General features: G+C 39.1%; 1 protein-coding gene across 4 annotated transcripts in view; it reads right to left on the bottom strand.

Moving 5' to 3' along the window:
* The window catches only part of HEATR5A (HEAT repeat containing 5A), a 58,809-nt gene that overhangs the window by 28,473 nt on the left and 9,871 nt on the right, over positions 1-20,465 (bottom strand). For 3 of the 4 annotated variants that reach the window (XM_083505642.1, XM_083505641.1, XM_083505643.1), the window contains exons 4-16: positions 19,965-20,073; positions 19,192-19,341; positions 17,452-17,626; positions 15,127-15,287; positions 12,482-12,737; positions 10,510-10,665; positions 8,621-8,871; positions 6,158-6,269; positions 4,143-4,295; positions 3,633-3,732; positions 2,327-2,436; positions 810-973; positions 551-726 (exon numbers count right to left, since the gene is read on the bottom strand). In XM_083505642.1, the coding sequence (XP_083361768.1) occupies positions 551-726; positions 810-973; positions 2,327-2,436; positions 3,633-3,732; positions 4,143-4,295; positions 6,158-6,269; positions 8,621-8,871; positions 10,510-10,665; positions 12,482-12,737; positions 15,127-15,287; positions 17,452-17,626; positions 19,192-19,341; positions 19,965-20,073 (2,073 nt within the window). The remainder of the gene's footprint in view (positions 1-550; positions 727-809; positions 974-2,326; positions 2,437-3,632; positions 3,733-4,142; positions 4,296-6,157; positions 6,270-8,620; positions 8,872-10,509; positions 10,666-12,481; positions 12,738-15,126; positions 15,288-17,451; positions 17,627-19,191; positions 19,342-19,964; positions 20,074-20,465) is intronic. The other variant, XM_083505644.1, reaches the window with a different exon arrangement.

Here is a 20,465-nt window from a genome sequence, read left to right as displayed (position 1 = left end):
TTATTTCAAAGGCAGCATTACTTGGAATGCCAGTTGTTTTCAGGCTGGGGTGGGTGAGTGTAGAATGGAGACAGCGGTGGAGAGCTCTTGCTTTCATGCTCTACAGTGGCCTTTCCAAAAGGACATGGCAGGCCACTACAGGCAACACACTGGACCAGGCAGACATATGGACTAATCCAGCTGGACTTCTACATTTTTGGTAGAAGTTTCTGCTCTAAAGGAACCAGAAGGATCAAGATGTCTCAGACTTTTCAGATAGACATGAATGGATTTGGATCTGGGAAAACCAATTTCAAATCTCACCTATGCAGAACCAGGATGGGTAATAGCACCACTTTCTCAGCAATTCTTGGTAGCTAATTATTTTCACACATAAGCTAACCTGAGGCTGAAAATTAATTCAGCTTCTGTATAATATTTTATATAGATATATTTTTACACAGAGTCCTCAGGCCACATAACCATTTACTTTTTTTTAAATTCCAATGTGCTGAACATTGCAACACCATGTTTTACATGCACTAGTCATGATATTTTTTATTGTTTTTACCTTTGGGACTCTGCAACATGGGAAAATACGACTCCAAAGAGACGGGTTGCTGCTCCAATAATGGATAATGTTGGCGGTAAGGGTTTAGGCACAGAACCACCTTCTGCAGCTCTCTCATAAACCGAATATGGGTCATACTCCAGACTTCCACCAGCTATACTGTTAACTAGGAACAGCTGCAAAGATTGGAGAAGTGCAATTGTTATCACCAGACATCAGACTACCTTATCTGAATGGGTAAGTTACTGCTGAAGCATACCTGCTCTTCAATAAATCTGTGCTCTGTCTCCTGTAGTAAGGGACCCAGTAAGTTAAGTTCATCCTGGTGACACAGAGATGGAAGGTAAGCAGCAGAGGGTGACATCTGGTTATCGGGCTGAGTCAACTCAAGCACTAGTTCTTTGAGAACAGCAGAGAAGCTTCCTGTAAATTAAGGAGATAGAAGAAAATTACTTTTATGTAAAACTAGTATCTAAAGATATTATTGGCAAGGTGCTTAAGGACGTGATTTCTTTTTTATCTTTAACACAGAAGAATCAGGGGAAGTGCAAGTGCAGTCTACCACTGCCACAGATTCTGCAGTCAAGTCAACAGCATTTGGGGAAACTGCAGGGGTCAGCACACCTGGAGTGCAACACACGAGCCTCATCCCAGGAAATCCATCTTCATGATTATGGCACCTCCCTTGCCAAGTATGTATGGTATTTGGGACTTCTGATAAATGTGCCTTTTGGCAAGTCATAACACTAAACAAGTTAAACAAATGTGGAATGTCAAAACTTCATAATACAGTGTTACCTCGGGTTACATACACTTCAGGTTACAGACTCAGCTAACCCAGAAATAGTACCTCAGGTTAAGAATTTTGCTTCAGGATGGGAACAGAAATGGTGCTTTGGGGGCGCAGCAGCAGCAGGAGGCCCCATTAGCTAAAGTGGTGCTTCATGTTAAGAACAGTTTCAGGTTAAGAATGGAGCTCCGGAATGAATTAAGTACTTAACCCGAGGAACCACTGTATCAGGAAAAGGATCCTATTAGCTATTTTGAGCCAAAGAAAAATGCAATGAACAATTTCAGAAAATCCCACTATTTGTAGAGCATCGTGGTCAGGTTGAAAGACAGCATGGACACAAAAATGAATTCATGTACCTACCTAAAAACACAAGTTACTGAAGTAAACAAACAAAAAAATGTTTAACAGAATTACACTTTCTTCTTTCGCTTCAACACTTTTTAGCTTTTGTAACAGCTTTGTTACAAGTCAGGTTTGGTTGTATTGAACACAAAAGTTACTTTGGAATGAAAGTTATTTTTCTATTCGTATTCAGTGATTATGTGAGCAGAAGGCAGCTTGCATAACCAGTCCTTTTATTTCCCTACTCCATGTCTGCAACCTCCACAAAGCTTCTGTGAAGTGTTGGGGAGCCCTCCTGCAATTGGTTTGGTGTGATGTCTGAATTAAGCAACAAAGGCCATCAGAGCAGGCAAGCGGCATCTTTTCCTTTCCCAGGTACTCTAGATATGGCTTAAACTTCATTCAGGTGAAACTCTCTTTCCATAAACCACTGTATAAATGGCCGGCCCTCCTGGGAAACAGCTCTCTCAATTAATATTTTGGCTTGATTACTATCCACACATTTGGTATAAATATAAATTCATGATGTTAAATTACTTTTCCATTAAAATAAGACTGGTTTGTCCATTTGTCAATAAAACAAAAAGGACAAGAACAAAACCTTTGGAAGTATTTCAGGGAAGTATTGCTTGATGACTTACCTTCATAGCTCTTTGGAGGCAACAAAGTAAGCAGTTCATAAAGTCTTTTCCTGTACATCACTGCTGATGGTTTTAAAGGATTGCCATAGGTTTTAGTTAGTGAAGGAAGCCTTAAAACATAAAAAACCACATACTAAAGTCAAAAGAGAAAAACATCTATCCAACAAATTCCAGCTACTAGTTTGCTTTGTACCTCACCTAAAATTCAGTGTCTGGAAAGCTTAAAAAAAATAAAAATTAAAACCACTGTACAGCACTATATATGTACAGTGGTACCTCGGTTCTCAAACATCTCCATTGATGAACATTTCAGAACCCGAACACAAAAAACTCAGAAGTAAATGATTCCGTTTTCAAACGTGCCTCGGAAGTCAAATGGCTTCCACCGCATGTTTTTCAATTTTCTCAAATGAATTTGCAGAGAGCCCTTTGTGACTCGGTTTTCAAACATTTTGGAACTTGAACGGTCTTCCGGAACGTATTGCGTTCGAAAACCGAAGTACCACTGTATAGCAATTCTCAAAATATCACTCCTTCTAATGCTGAACTGAGGTGAATACAGGACGTTGTGTTTTAACAAGTCTCATCATTAGTCCATTAAACTCAGTATTGCCTACACTGGCCAGCTGTGGCCTCTCTGGGATATCTGGCAGGAAGTCCTGCCCAGCTGTATCTGGAGATGGCAGGAACTGAACCATACAAAGCAGGTGCTCTACCACTGAGCTACAGCCCTTCCCCATCAGGCGAGTCCAGACAGAATTGGAGCCAAAACAGGATGGCAAGAATCCTGCCCTAAAGCATTCTAGTAAACAGTTAAGTCCAGTAAGAGAGACCAAGAAGGTTCAGTAGGGTTTGAACATTGAAGTGTGGTAGGATGAAACAGTCTGCCTGAACTCCTTACAATTTATAGCATTCTGCAAGAAGACATGGTTGTCTGGCTTCTTCTAAAACTTCGTGACTATACAAAAATGATGATACATTTAAAAGGAAGAAAGAACTACTGCTTTTTGTGCTGCAAACACACAAGTAAGGACCTGCTAACCAGTTTCTGTATCAGATAGAATCTTGCACTGACTCTATGAAGGACTGCTCTAGAAGTTTCCAAGCAATATTTTCCTCTCTTCACGTATAAAATTTCAACCTGGATTGCCACATTAGTACAACAATCTGCACAAAACCATTACTTGGTTGATATTTGTAGAAAACACCAGAGAAATATTCAGTGCTTTTATTTTTTGCTATGAAATCAACAGCTCAAAATTAAAGTTTTAGTTAAAAATGAGTGCTGCTCAGCAGCAATACTCACTGTGTCAGTAAAGCAACAGCACATGGGAGGGGAGGAAGCAATCTTTGAATCACTTCATCTGTAAGGAGGCCCCCACAATGGATGATAAAACTTTTAATAGCTGGGAATAAAGGATACTGACTATTAAAAAGTAGAACTTTTATTTTTATAATGAATTATAGATGTATAACAATACAATTGTTTCATATGTCCAACAACGATTGTTGTTAGACATATGTAAAAAGGCTTAATAAAAATAATCTGGTCTATTATAGCTAACTGGTAACTTCTATTTCTAAACAGTAGGGTGCTGCAAATGGTCAAATTCCCTTTGTTTTACTGTGGAACGTTAAGAACAGTTCTTTTATGTACTTGAACCCATCATTTCTGCCATAAATGGGAAACTGGGAAAAAGAGATCTCAGGAAGTATACTGTATATATACACACAGTCAAAAAGATAACATCATTTTTCCTTTAAAACGTGAAGAGAGGGGAGAAATTACAAAGCAGCCAAGATAAATTCCACATACCACAGAGAGCACCTGCCCGGCTTTCCAGCGTCACTTGCCATGTAAATGAATCACCCCGGCTTTTCTCAGTTTCTAAATCTTTAGGCGATAATGGGAAAGCACATTTCCACAATAGCAGCATTCTTGGAAGATGGTGCTGAACAACGGCCGGACCTATCATGTTAATATTGGACATTTTCTCATATTAATACGATGCACTAAAATTCTGATGTCAACAACGAACCTTCAAAAAACCACCTGCTAGCTGCCCAGAGGGTTCAAGGATGATGGGAATTGTAATCCAGCAACATCTGAGAGGAGCATTTGTTAGCTGAAATGGAACTGCACCAATCAGGCATAAGCCACAGCACCCAAATGATCTAGTTGAGATTCCTGCATTGCAGGGCATTGGACTAGATGCCCCTCCAAGTTCTTTCCAACTCTACAATTCTGTGATTCTTATGAACACAGAGTGCATCTGGCACCTTCACTATACAGTTTTTGGCTCATGCTGAAAATGCTATTTGTAACCCTGGCCTTTGATGCCTAAGAGATATATCTAGGGCTCAACCTACTTATACAATTGCAATTTGGTTCGAACAGTTTTTGATGTTTTATTTTAAATTGCTGGAACCTTGGGATGAATAATGGGTAATGAATTAAAATCATCACCAACACCGTATTGTGCCATGCTACACAAGCAATCTGTACAGGAGTGGCAGGTGAATCAAAACGCTCGCAGCCCATACTACCACCTCTGCTTTAAACAATTGCTTTTCCTATTGGGTTTTGCTTACATGTTCCATTCATGACAAGGCTTAGTACAACCTGCTGTGCTCCTCTTTCCGCCATATGTCCTCTTGTGCAACAATCAATACATCAATCTAAACTCTAAGACTTTTAAGGTAAAAATGAAAATATTTTAACTAAAATCAGGAGTGTCGAGGCTTCCATCTGAAACAGCACATATACTGCAGCTTGGTTGGTGCATATGTAGGCCAGTAAAAGGAGCTAATGGGGAAATGAGGAGCTGGAATTAAACCAATCAGCTGTTCAGCAGAGCATAAAGACAGGGGAAACAGAATCCAGCCCCCATCCAAAAATAGGATTCCAGCTTTGTAGATTGGCCTGTGCCTGGGCTAGGCAATTGAGTGTGCATAATCCCTAGCTAGAGGTGACATGAATTATTTTGCATAATTACCATGAGCTCAAGAATTCAGGGAGGAATTCAACCTTGTGTCAGGGCAAGCATTTCAGCTTTCCCTCTCTCCCTAGCTCACACACTTTTCAGAGGGATCTCTCAACCCCCACCCCAGCCACTTTCAGGGGGATGAAAAGCCCTGGTATGCAAGCACAAGTCCTTGTCTAGGGCTTCTGCTGAAGGGATTCATTAGCTGAATCTCACACTTACCTTTTCTTGATGCATATTTCAGACTCCCTCCATGCATGTTAATGGTTGTTGTTAAAGGGGGGGGGGGAGAGTTAAGATTGCTAACTTAAGACTGACTACTATTGTAAAAACAAATGTATGCTGCATATAGCTACCGACTTCACCTTGGTGCTTATTAAATAATTAAAAAGTCACTGCTATTAGAAAAAAATATTATACAATTCAGTATGGCTTTAAAGATGTTACAGGCTTAGCATGTAGCCACTTTTGCCTGTCAGTCCATGAGCCAACTGGATAACTTCCCCACCTACTGGGCACAGTATGGAATTCTGATACATACTTACATATAGCAAAAACAAAGGCATTTAAACCAGAAATGGGCACACTTTACAGTTTTCAATGTATGCCCTTGTGCTGTAATGGGAACACTCTCAGGAGAATGATAATCTTGTAACTATTTAAGTTATCCCTGTTCCCAGGTTAATCACCAGCTGGGTGGGAGTGTTTACTGAGGTGAATAATTAGAATATAAAAAGCCAGGATTTCTTCCTTGCAAAATAAACTAAAAAACCACCATACCAAGCTGATGTGCAGAACGCCACATTCATATATTGAAATAAATAATGAGTGGGCTACTCAGTCTTACCCAATGTCATTAAGGCAGCTATCAGGAGCCATCCAGATTGCATTCGTTGTATTGAGATGCGGCTATTCTGAGAAGCAGAACGCAACAAATCCTCAGCTACTGTCATGACTGCCTGTGATAAAAAGTGATGGTTTTTGCATTAACAATTAAACACTTTCCGAGAAAGGCATGCATATTGTTTCTATATATTTAACAGCTCCCAAAGAGGATAAATGGGAGCTGTTAATAATCGGTAAAATTCCAGAGCAGCCACTTTTTAATTCTGGTTAGCAAGGAAACCTTGTGAAACCTTAAAGATGAACCAATGGTGAAAGCTTTTGAGAGCTCGACTCCCTGTCTTCAGATGCTGTGAAGTGGCCTTTTGCATGTGAGAGATGCATATTATGCCTTCTGACTGGCCACTCCTTTGTTAGGCAATTGTGTTTTATTTACTGTCTTTTCCTTGGACAGGCTCCAGAGAGGCTGCTTCATGAATGGCTCCTTCTATTCACAGAAGGTGCCAATATGCAGCAGAGGCTCCTAGCTGGATGAACAGGGGTGGGTGGACGTGATGTTCAAGGATCCTAAATGATTCCTTTGGCCTGCAGTCTGTACACCATTTTTCATGTTGCCCTCAAGGGTCCTACAACCCTGGAGGACAGCTTCTCAGGCAGCTGCAGGAGGAAAGAGGAATCAGTAAAGATCACCTCCCCATTCTCTCAGAGCAGAACTCTGTTCAGAGAAATTCTGGACTGAACCTAACTGTGATTATTTTAACTTACTCTTGTTTTTCTCTTGTAAGTCACCCCAAAAAACCTCTGGTAGTAATAGTATTTATGTGTGCATAAACAAAACAAAATGCTGGTTTAGAGGCTTAGAATGGTGGAGGGGGTAAGCTGGCAGTATCTTGTTGCTGAATAAAATACCCATCAGAACTTGGGATGGAAACACAATAAGGTATGCAATAAGGCTTTAATGGCAAGAGCTGTTGTTTCCTGCTGTTTGGACCTCTATAGTGGCAGCAAATGCTTACACTAAAACTGCCTCCTATTTTGGATCCCATTGGATTTTTTAAAAATGGCAATGGCTTGAATATTAAGTTTTTAACGAAAATGTATAAACTGCTTGTGCATATTTTCTAAAAAATCAAAGTAAAGCTTCAGTTACTTATAAAACACGATTATAATACACTTATAAAACATGATTATAATACCCAAACCAATGAAAACAAATATGCATGAAAGCATCGTTAATTAAAACAAACATAAAATCAAGAAAAGGTTTAGAACAAATTTCACTACATCATGTGTCTTGCTGGAGCATAAAAATGTTCAACAGGTGTATAGTAAAGGCACATGCTTAAAGTCAGTAGCCAAGGAGTTTCAAAACAAAGGTGCTGCCATACTGTTATCCATTGCTCCTCTTTAGTTAGGCTTGTAATTGCAGGTACTGGACAGATAAGCACCTAGATTAGACTTATTGGAGAGTCACACTTCAATTCCAGAGGGATCTTGAGATGCATATGGCATGCAAGCAAGCCAGCTGGCATGCAAGGTACCCACTTCAGATCCAGAGAGGTAGCAATGAAAAACAGAAATAAGATCCCTTGCCAAAAAAGCTCCCGTCTCCCATCACAGAGAAGCAACTTATCTGTGGATGTACTTCTAATTAGCCGTTTTAAAAGAAAATCTTTTGCTTGGCAAAGACCAAATGGGTTTCACTTCCATTGTTCAGGAATACAAGGCTCAGATTCCCCCCCCCCCCTCACTGACAAAGCTGCGATGTCTGTGGGAAAGTGGTGAGCTATGGTAATCTGCCAATTTAAACTAATACCACGCCAGGATGAGGTTATGGAAGTTTGAGTCTTTTAAAAGAATTTCACCAGCTCTTAAAGAGATGGAAACTCCATGAATTCAGAAAACATTAAGCGACTTCCTCAGACGAGAATTCCCCCATCTCTCTTAGTTCAGTCTATTATCAAGAGCGGTGTTAATTTCTCTATTTAAGAAACAGTAATTGTTAATATTTTAATTCTTTCACTGACCTCGTGTTTTTGTTTTTAAAAAATCAATTCACTGAGGATTATAGTCTGACCAAAACTAAGGAACATTACACTGAAGCTTACCCGAGAGTAAGTGCCTTTGAAAACAATGGGACTTACATGCCAGTAAATATACTTGATTGTGCTGTTAGTTATATATGAAGAATAGAACTCAACACTCTGTAAAAATGATTTATCAGTGTAGCTAAATGATACATGGATGGAATAAAAAATCTTAGATCTGGTGCACTCAGTGGTCTAATACATTGAAATGGACCAACCAGTCATTTGAAATATTCCAGGTTTTTCAACACTTTCTTCATCATGCACAAATATTCCCTGCAGTGAGGAACAGGCTGTTTAAAAAAATGTTGTCTATAGCTGTATCAAACAGTTAATTATGCCTTTGCACTGAATACCAGGACCAAGGTTCAAATAATTACCTTTCCTTTGCAATGTGGAATTCCTAAAGGACACATTCTGACAGCTCCCAGTAGAGCAGCAACAGCAAAACTGTAGCCAGTCACTGCTTCTGGGGAGGATTTGAGTGCTGTGAGCCGCTCAATACAGCGATCCAGAAGTGGCGAGAGAAAGCAGGGCAGTGCCACAGCAATGCAGCGCAAACACCATGCTGCTGCCAGCTGAACCGAAATACTGGGGTGGATAATAATGGACACCACTGCATCCAAAACCCCTGGAAAGTCAGAAATGTTAAAAAAATCAGCACAGCAAATTTTCAGGAACGGTACCTGAGCTAGATTCACAACTGACTTCTGAACACACTAATGAACACCATACTAAGCAATTCTAGGATGCTTCATGTCATAAATTCCAGGATGTTTCGTCTTGCTCTTGACCATGTAACTGCTAGTTTTCTTATCAAGCTCAGAAACTTCAAATATTTTAATTATCTTTTTTCCTGTTTTCTCCTGCTCTTGGTCAAGCTATCTCATTTTCTCTCTACGTACACTATCAAAAAAAATTGTTCACTGTCTTTTGGCTTCCTGCATTGACTACTGGCGCAACATTCATCTGATATGATGGTGCCCATATTATAATTTTCTGCTCATTCCTTTACTCTTTTAATTGCCATCCCATCGTCCCTCATCTTCATTTAAGCTTCCTGTACTTACTTTCAAATTGTTCCACAGTCGATATTCTCTCCCTGTAGCCTCTTGCCTGCTACCTAGATACTCAAGGATCCAATCTTCTAATTATATGTAAGATTACTCTCTCTTTTATTTGCCCTTTCACTTGCAGCTCCCTATCACTCAGATGTTCTACCTAACACCCACTTTTCCTTTATGATCGCACACACACCCTTTCAGGTGTTTTCCCATGGACACTCCTTCCCCTTTTACCTTCCCCCTGCTTTCCTCTTGAAAAAGTCTAATCTTTGATTAGATTATAAACCTGGAGGAACACCTACCAACCACAATTTCTATACAGGGCATAGTGACTTTAAGGTGCTTTCTAACTAATAAACATTATTATTACATAACACTATTGTAGTGTTGTACAAAGCTAAATCACCTTTAGTAGGGGAAATAATTCTGAGAAACTTATCACAATTGCAACAATTCACCTTCAGAGTCTGCTGTGAGTAGTGAACAGCTCTTTTCTCATTATATTTCTTTAAAATACTCTTTTTGTAAGATGTGCAGCCAAGTTCTAACATTTTATTTAATTAGACACAAGTATCGCTATTTTCAGATAACAGTTACTCCTAAGTAAATGCAAATAGGTTAAGGCCTAAATAATGATTATATAGAGAATATATCTATTTTAACTAAGAGCCAGAGTATTTTGTGTCCTACATACGGTTTAAGAAAACAGAGTAATGAACTTCAAATCTGTGTTGTTGTTATTTATATGCCACTCATCTGACTTCAAACAAATTATAAAACCACAGGAAAACATCAAACATTAAAATCTTCCCTATATAGGGCTGCCTTCAGATGTCTTCGAAAAGTCAGATAGTTGTTTATTTCCTTGACATCTGACAGGAGGGCGTTCCACAGATTCCTCCCCTCCCCTTGACAACATGAAAACTGATTCCAAAAGCCCATTCATCACACATCTCCTACATATTATCTGAACTAACATAGAATCTTTACTCCATAAGGATTTAAAACACACACACACACACACACACACAAATTGGGGTAATCTGAACCTGTATTAGAATTTGCTTTAATCCTACAGCAAGCTGATTAGACCAAGGTACCCTTAACATTTTGTTTTCTTAAACTGATTCTTTATATGATGAGTTTCAATGATCCAAAACATACATTTCACAAAATCATGGAGAACAAAAGGTATGATCCATTACCTGTACTAGAATCTTGTAGCACAGGTGCAGCAGTAGTGCCTAAATTCTGAATGAGGTTTCCAAGCTCTTCCAAGGAACATATAAGCATATGCTGGCTTGCTACCACATCTGTCGTACCAACACGGGTTTCCACGTTACTGTCACTCATGGCAGCATCTAGTAATATGAAAGAATTGTGTGATCTTTGCTACATTAGACAAAACAAGAGACTTAAAAGACTAGGAGGAGATAGCTGGTACATCGACCATATCTAATATGGTTTTGCAGTAAAAGCGGGGCTTCATGAAAACACTAATGGCAGGAGACATTGAGTAGCAAAAAAGATCAGCTGACAACCAACTTTGCAGATATTCTCTGCATCTGCGCATGTGTAGAGGAAAATAGAGATGTACTTGTTAAAAGAGTATGGGAGACCATATTTTGATGCCATGTTGTGGCAAACATACAGGTCCAAATCCAGAGAACGTTAACTCATACGGAAGGACCGCTGAAATTAATGAGTCAAAGCTAACTTACCCCATTGATTTTAATGGCATATTAACTTTCTCTGAATTTGGGCCCAAGTCAATTGAGAAGAAAAAGTAGGTAGAAGGGCACTTCAGTCAATGAACTGGTGTGCACATAAAACTCTCCCAATCGCTTAGCCATGGAAGCAGTTCGTGGAATTATACATTCCATTCTCACAGTCCCTTCCCTTTCAAGTGTGAATAGTCCTTACTGCTAATACCAATCTTAACCACATTTAAGTCGAAGAAGAGTTGGCTATTAACCATTAATTGAATTAAGGGTTTGAAGCCAATTTCAAAATTCTGATTAACAGTAAGCCCTGGTTAAGCATCTCACCTCCATATCCTGATTCAGAACCAAACACTAGCCTGGATATTCTCCGTTTTAAAACCTATATATTTGAGTAGCAATGAGTGGCTGGGGGCCCATATGCTCCCAGAGGCCCTGTCTTCTCATACTTGACCCGAAGAATGGAAAACTGGTACTGCAGATGATCCCTGCAGTAAGTAAGAAGGACTTGAAGTCATCACCTATCAAGTGGTTGTCAGTGCCTTCAAGTCCACTGGATTGTCATAATCTAGATTCCAGCATTTCTGACACAACGTTCATAGATGCAGTGTACAAACACAAACCTCCCATTCTGAGAGAGACTAATGGACCATATGGTTATTTTATCTTGATGATGACTAGCTTGATGCCACAGGGAAGTTCATAACCAATGAATATGTGCATGATTCCCACACCTGTGGAAAATCCTCAACAGCTAGAAGTCAGTGATACACAATAAGGTAAAAAGTAAAGGTAAAGGACCACTGGACAGTTAAGTCCAGTCAAAAGCAACTATGGGGTTGCGGCACTCAACTTGCTTTCAGGCCGAGGGAGCGGGCGTTTGTCCACAGACAGCTTTCTGGGTCATGTGGCCAGCATGACTAAACCGCTACTGGTGCACGGAGGACCGTGATGGAAGCCAGAGCACACAGAAATGCCGTTTACCTTCCCGCTGCAGTGGTACCTATTTATCTACTTGAACTAGCATGCTTTCAAACTGCTAAGTTGACAGGAGCTGGGACAGAGCAACAGGAGCTCACCCCGTCAAGGAGATTTGAACCGCTGACCTTCTGATTGGCAAGCCCAAGAGGCTCCGTGGTTTAGACCACAGCGCCACCGGTGTCCCTGGTACACAATGTGCAGTTCTGACTCCCATGGTGTTTAGTCAGTCATCAGACTTACCTTCCACATAATAACCTTAACCTAAATTATGGAGAAATATTAAAGGAACTCACAGGTATTTTAATTATTATTCTGAAATAAATCCCAAAGGGCCATGTGGATTTTTTTTCCAGATAAGGCATCGCTGGAGATGCAAACAGTACTGCATAGCCTTCATGAGCAGATTAGGAAATGATACAAAGTACTAGTGAAAAGGAGGGGGAAGGCAGAGCACATAATCTTGTTAGTCCCATACCCACAACTTTCTTCAGCTTCCAGATGGCTTGACAAATCTCCTTGGCAGTTGCAATTTGAGCTTTCCCCCCAAGAAGGCCCCCTACTGTAGCTCGGAGGATAAATGAAATACAGCGGCGGCGACAGATAGCGTCCATCTGAGTCTGAATAGCTTTAGGGTGAGACTGGGAAACGAGGTCCAGAACATGGGAAAGCAAGGCGGAAAAATTCCTTTCAAGCCACTGCCCTCCCAGCGTGGAGATAAATACCACATATGCCTGAAAGAGATTTGATTAAAATGCAATATTTTTACATCAAAATCTTCTCAAAAATATAATGCAGTATTAAAGAAGTCATAAAAGTTACCATTAAATAATATTAACAGGACACCAAAATAATTTTGTTGATTTTTTTTTAAGACAACATGTTTCCAGCTTCATTATGTGAAGTAAGGTGGAAACAAACTGGCTTTTAGTCATCTAAGCCAAATTTAGATGCTATGTTGGGGGGCAAAAACTGCTTTAAATTAAACCAGTAGCGACAAGGCAGCTAGTTCCTTTAGCCTCTTCCTCTCTTATATTTAATAGCAGAGCAAGAGAAACAGCTATTACTTGTTATGTAAACTGTTGCATTTGGCATCAGTATGCAAGAACTTCCAGCAATTTAATATTCTGCATGTAGCACCCACATTTAGTGCAAAATGAAATTTAAGAATTATTAGGTTACAATACAAACGCTTGTGGGAATTAGGGCATTTTTACCCTCACCCTACAGGTTTTATTTTTTAAATGTTTGCCATGACTGGATTATTCCTCCTTATTACAAATGAATTTTAACTGTTTGCAACTTAATGAATCAGAACAGAATGGAAGAATATAGAGAGCCCTTATTCTGAAGAAAAAATTATCTTACTGGGTATCAACTTCTACTCAATGCAGTTAATAGGTCAACCTCATAAATACTACATCCACACTGAGAATCACTCTGGGAAGAAACACATCCAGAAAGAAAATCAGTGTTGCACTATGCTGATCTGTCAGCACAAGCATTGCAGAATGCCAGATAGAATTATCCATCTCTCCTCCTCCTGAGCACTGTTTTCAGGGTTCTCCTGAACCCCAAAACAATTTTGGGGTCATGGGAGAAAAGAAAACCCATTGCATAAGTGGAAGCCCTCACACAGGAATTTTGGTGAAAGGACTCATTAGGTGTATCCCCACCAATATATTGAATTAGTTACGAGAGAGTTATTTTATGGCAATCTAACTTTAGAATTAAAACAAAACAAAACAGGTTTCAACATTATTTTATTTGAGCATAGAGAAAAGAATAAAAAGTAGTTGGAGGACAAGATCTTTTGTAGTTTAGCTGAATACATTTTCTAAGCATCATCCCTTCAGGCTTTAGACATGAAAACACAATTATTTTTCTTCAAAAATGTGCGGCAGAAACAGCCCTAAAATAATTTTCCTGAGTAGCCTGCTACAGGTTCTGGACTTCCATGCATGATGGAATTGTTTAAAGAAGAAACTGTAGCTTTATTTTTATTTTAGTTAGGATATTTTGAAGGGACACCTGGCCTCACCATGCCGCAGGGTGATTTGCTTGTTGGACGGTGTGGGGAGAAGAGAAGGAATGAATTAGTGTTTCAATAATACAGCAAGATTTTTTAAAGCATTGGCTCTACTGGGGAGGGGATTTGGGTGTCACTTCATACTGGCACCCTATGAAGGGCAATCAATTAACAGATGGCAAAGAATTAATCCCCTCCCCAATACCGGATTTGCATTTATGTCCCAAAAATCCTCAGCTCTACTGACTCTGTAACAAAAAGTCTCAGATACGAAATTGCTAAATATGAAACTGCTCTGAGATTAGTTAGTTCTCTCTGCCATGGCTCTCTGTCCTTGACAGTCACTGATCCGAAAAAATGTGAAAGATGTGTCATTTAAGTTGCTTTATTAATGCTTAATCAAGGAACAAGTTCTTTCAGACATCAGCTAAGAGCAATTACATGTTTGTGGGAAAGCAGTCAGGCTCATGGTCTGTTTCTCACACAAACCACGAGTGAAAGCCAAGGTTTTAGAGAGAAACACATCATGAGCCCAGGTTCAGATGAGGCAAGAAGTCAGACCATGCCTGGTTTCCCGGCAGTGGAGCAGCAGCAAGTGAAAGAGGAGCAAAGCTCCTGCGATTTCAGCAGCATGCACAAGCGCACTGCTCATTCACATCAAGCCATAGTTTATTTTAACTAAGGTTTAATGGGACACGCGAACCAGATCACAGAGAAGGCCTCACCATTGCAAGCTGCAGAATATAATAGCTCTTAAATGAAAGCAGAAGGGTTATTTAATGTTAAGAAATTTTTTAAAAATATGAAAAGACAATGAACTAACACAAACATTATGAAAGGAAAATTATAAACATTAAAATAATTTCATTATTAGCAAATAATTTTTTCTTTCAAAAAGAGAAATAAGCACCATTAGCATCCAAATAAAACACTGGGAAATATTAGAAGACAAGTAATTAGTCTTCTGTAAAAGCCTGTAAAATATTAACATGTAAAGTCAATTAACTAGTTCAATATACACTACCATGCAATAATACTTTCACAGAGAAACAAAAACAAAAAAGTAACTTTTACAATATATAACATAATCAAACCTGAGTGACTCCAACTCTAACATCCCTGCTGACCGAGCTTGTCCCTTTCAGAATATCACCACTGGCTCGTAGAAATCCTGTACTTCCCCGAAGGAAACCTGTACCCAGAAGTTCCAAGGCTTCTTCAAATGAGATCTTGCGAACATTTTGTCTGGCAGATGCTTTTTCAATGAGGGGGGGAAATGCATCCATATTTATTTATTAGTTTCTACTGTGTTACAACAAAGTCTCAGGCATCATAACTAAACTTAAACATTCAGTTCATACGACATAGTTATTGGGTTAAAGGTCTGAAGTTCAGTCTAATCCTATGAACATTTATCTGAAGTAAATCTAAATTCATTGGACTTTCAAGTTTGCACAGAGGATCACAGAATATGTGTTTGAGCCTTATGTAACCACCTTGAAAAACCATGGATACCACCTTGAGCTCCTCGGAAGATAAAGGTACATATATGTAATAAATAAAACAAAATGTGATGAAGTTATTACTGTTCACTGGAGACACTGGCTGAAGGCTAAATATCTACGAACGTAAGCTTTGGGAGGAATACACACAGTTGTCAATGCATGCACTCACAGGAACATTTGCATTTGGCTTCCTGGGTGAGGAAGATGGCTTAGCAAGGCTTATAAACAGTATAATTCCTGATCTAGGTAAACTACAGGGCTGTTGTTTATTTTTACTACAGTACGTAATGGAAGAGATGAGTGAAAGCAAACACATTTTACTGGTAGTTTCAGGCTTAGAAAAAAATACTATTCATTTCCAAATTTATCTAAGGGGAGCAGCAGGCCTAGAAGTAAAACTTCAATATCACGAATCATTCTAAGTGTTATTTAAATGAGAATGGAGCACATTAAAAGAATCCAAGTTGGATCAGTTGTCCACTAAGGAGTGCTTTGATTAGGAACAGGCTATTCAAGTTGAAACATGACTTCACAGTCATTCCTCCCCTATATTAACAGCCATTTTTCTCTCTTTCCTTCTGTTATTCCCTGCCTTGTCTGCCTTGGGTGTTTATCCACAGCGATGCCCATTTTGGAACACGATAGAGCATGCCAATGCTGCTGACTCCTATATCCCATGGATAAACTGTTATAGATTTATTTACATCTATAATCGACCTCTTTAAAGCTAAAGGTAAAGGTACCCCTGACCATTAGATCCAGTCGCGGACAACTCTGGGGTTGCAGAGCTCATCTCGCTTTACTGGTTGAGAGAGCCGGCATTTGTCCGCAGACTTCCAGGTCATGTGGCCAGCTTCTGGTGATCCAGAGCAGCACACAGAAATGCCGTTTACCTTCCCACCGGATTGGTACCTATTTATCTACTTGCACTTTGACGTGCTTTTGAACTGCTAGGTGGGCAGGAGCTGGGAACAAACAACAGGAGCTTACCCCATCGTGGGGATTCGAACCGCCGACCTTCTGATCGGCAAGCCCTAGGCTCTGTGGTTTAGACCACAGCGCCACCTGCATCCCTCTTTAGCTACAGCCAAATGCATCATATGTATATAAGCTTAGCCATCTGAAATCAGTTTCCAGTTGTCAACTGGAAGTATAGATGTGGTCAGGTTTACAGGAGGGTTTGTATAGTACAAGCACCAATCTTGCTGAAACACTCAGCACACATCTGATTTCTAGGGTGTAGGGCAAAGTCACATGGGGAGAAAGCTCAGACAGTGAGCCAATGGGGTACTGCACTTGAGGTACACCATCTTGTATGGATGCCAAGGTTTTAAAAACTAGAGAAGTATACTCAGTGTGTGTGTGTGTGTGTGTGTGTGTGTGAGAGAGAGAGAGAGAGAGAGAGAGAGAGAGAGACAGAGAGGTCTTTAGGAATGAAGCCCTGCTCCTATCGGTATGAGTTTGAGAGTATGGGCTGACAGAACACCATTGCTACTTTTAATTTCTACTACCCTGAGAATGCAAGAAAGCATGTGTCTTTCAAATGAAGCTATTGTTAAATCCCAACTGTATATGTTCTGATTGCATTTTAATTCCAGCAAGTGACCGAAACCTTCACATGGCAGGGGGAATCATATACAATACATTGTCATTTGTTAAAACCACATCTATTTTGAAGGCTGTTCACTATTTACTGCAGTTTGCCAATAATTTCTACATTACAGCCCTGTTTAGGGAAGTTTTTAGTGACTGGTGTTTTAATGTATTTTTAATCTTCTGTTGGAAACTGCCCAGAGTGGCTGGGGAAATCCAGCCAGATGGGTGGGGTATAAATAATATATTATATTCTTCTTCTTATAATTATTATTATTTTCTCACATCGACATAGGAAGAAAGAAACCCTAATAAATTTACCTGTGCCGCCTTGTTTAGATGTTACAGCACTCACTAACACACTTCCTAAAAGCTTAGAAACAGCAATTCGTACACAATAATTTGACCCTTCAAACGATTTAAAACACAGAGTTACAACACTATCCAGGTCTGTACTCCACATAAAACTTGCTTCGCTCTGCAGTTCAAGAAGACACTATATAAAACAAAAGCAAAAACAGGGAAACAAGAAAAGAAATAGGTTCAGTCTTTTTTGCACAAGTGCAATGCAATGAACTGTGGAGTGTCTTCTGCCAGCTTAAGCTGGTGGTCCAACTACCACCCTTATCTAAGCAAGGATAACCTGGCTAAAGTAATCATGTTCTGCTGATCTCAAGATTGCACTACCACAATGTGCTTTATACGGAGCTGACTTTGAAAATGGTTCAGAAGCTTCGATTAGTGCAGAATGTGGCTACACAACCATTGACAGGTATAAGGCAAACAGATCAATTTGCTTGTGGGTTTTTTTGAATTCTTGTATGTTGTAAAATCAATTACCGTATTTTTCCGTGTATAAGACTAGGTTTTTTCCTAAAAAATAATTTCAAAAGGTTGGGGGCGTCTTATACACAGATACATCTCCCTCCATTTTCTTAAATCAGAGTCCCCCAAACTACATGGGGGCATCCTATAGACAGAAAAATACGGTATATAAAGAAAATTATTTTTAAAAATGAAAGGACTTCAACCTCACTGGTGTACATTATTTTAAAGTATTCTAAACTTGGCAGGGTGATCCACTTTGGCGACAAGATATTCAACAACTTCTGGGCCAGAGTGCTAATACAAGTTTGTAATATATGGGAATGAATAGTAACTTCAAATCACACAAATTCAAACTGTTTTTTAAAAAAACTGTTCATGTGAATTTATACTTTGCTTATAAATTGACTGTAGACTGAACACAGGAAGAGAACTTAAGCTCCTTGAGGAAAAGGTGAGATATAAATGTAAAAGAAAAATGGATTAAAATAATAAAACTTGACCCGATTACTAAAACATGTGCTTTTTACTCTAATCTGTGGGGCTTTATTTATACAATGGCAGTCAAGACTGCAAAATCCTATGCCCTTTAAAAAAAGGGGGGGTATTTTGTTTTTATTTTGATTACTGTATTGTTCTCTCTATAAGATACACCAGACCATAAGACGTACCTAGTTTTTGGAGGAGGAAAACAAGAAAAAAATATTCTGAATCCCAGAAGCCAGAACAGCAAAGCAGCGATCCCTCTTGCTGTTCTGGCTTCTGGGATAGCTGCGCAGCCTGCATTCGCTCCATAAGACGCACACACATTTCCTCTTACATTTTAGGAGGGAAAAAGTGAGTCTTATAGAGCAAAAAATACGGTATATATTTCGTGGTTTTATATTTTGATTTTGTTCTATGAACCACCCTAAGACCTCCGGGTATAGGGCAGTATATAAATTTAATCATAATCATGATAAAAAGTACAGCTGGATAAGATGTACAAATTCTACAATACAGGTTGCACAGAAAACTGACCAAAAATACAGCCATTTATGTTCATGGTGGAAAAAGCTTCCTAGCAAAAATATTACATGGATGTATTTTTTACCAACTGAATTGCAAAATGTAAGAAAAATCTTTTCTGTGCCGTGAGAGAGATGGAGACAATTGATTTTCTTTTATCCTCCATTTAACATATGCAACTGTATACAGGAAGATTAATTACTAAAAACAATTAATAGGGCACTTTACCTTTGCAGCAGCACAGCGAACTGCCATTGATCTATCAGTTAAGCATGAACGGGCAGCTTTGTAAATATCTCTGTGACATGGAATAGCAGCAACTCCCAGACCTTTCAATATATTTTGCAAACTTAGCATGATCTCATACCGCCCTTGAGACTAACAAGACAAGAGAAAAAGGTCATGTGGTTTTCAACTAAAGGACATTATTTTATCTACTCATTAGTTACATTTTCATCCCATTCTTCCTTGAGCAAGTTTAGAGTAATGTTTTTAGCATTACTGAAATCATGTGAGGTAAGCTAGATTGAGAGATCTTGCCCAAGGCCCCTTAGTGAACTTCATGGCAGGAGTGGAAACTGGAAGATTAATTATCTCACACAAACCACAACATTCTAGTCTCTGCACTATTCAAGATCTCAAAACCTGTAGAAGAATTCTTCTAAAACAAAACAAATTTATTTATGAAGTTTGATTCAAGACTAAAGTAGCTTTGCAAGTATGTTAATGAATTAATAATATTATTTCATCTTATACAATAATTTATGCTTATTTAAAATTCATTCATCCATTCAATTTATATTCTTCTCTTCCTCCCAAAGGAGCCCTGGGCAGCAGTAGAAAGATGATTCTAAAAATATGAACCCAAAGGTAATTGTCAAGCCTCATAATCAAACAGTACTCTCCTACTGGGAAACATTTTCTTCTAATGACAGAAATAAGTCTTCTTTGGGCATTTTTTCCAACTGTCAACTCACCCAACTTGTTTCATGTTTCCTTACCTCTGCATTCTTCATTGCTTTAAGGATATTCCCGACAGTATCCACAAAGCTGTTGCCCAAAATTCTTCCCAGTTTTTTGTACAAATAGCCCAAACAAACCACTGCAGCACTTTAAAAAAAAACAGAGAATTGGAAAGGGGGGGAAATGGTAGTCAATCAACATATGTTTAACAAAATGTTCTTAGTAAATTATACGATGCCAGCATTTTATCATGCACAACTGAAGCTTACAATTACAAAAAGCAATTTAGTATTAAATTACTTAGGAAGTAAACTACTGTATTGCTAAATTGCATGATCAACACTAAAAAAAAAAAGCTAAACTGATTTCACAATCATACAGAAAAAGAAAAACATTGTATGATCCTCTTTCAAGGCAGTTTACAACTTAATGGATCTATCTGAATAAATAAATAAGCCAGATCACCAGGGCAGCCATGTTCGTCTGCTCTGTCACAAAACAACAACAGGAGGTCTGTGATACCTAACCCCCCACCAAAC

The sequence above is a fragment of the Podarcis liolepis genome (assembly GCF_965112155.1).
Source record: "Podarcis liolepis genome assembly, chromosome: 1".
Classification (NCBI taxonomy): Eukaryota; Metazoa; Chordata; class Lepidosauria; order Squamata; family Lacertidae; genus Podarcis; species Podarcis liolepis.
The sequence above is the reverse complement of the archived record's forward strand: the minus strand, read 5'-3'. Positions and strand labels throughout refer to the sequence as shown.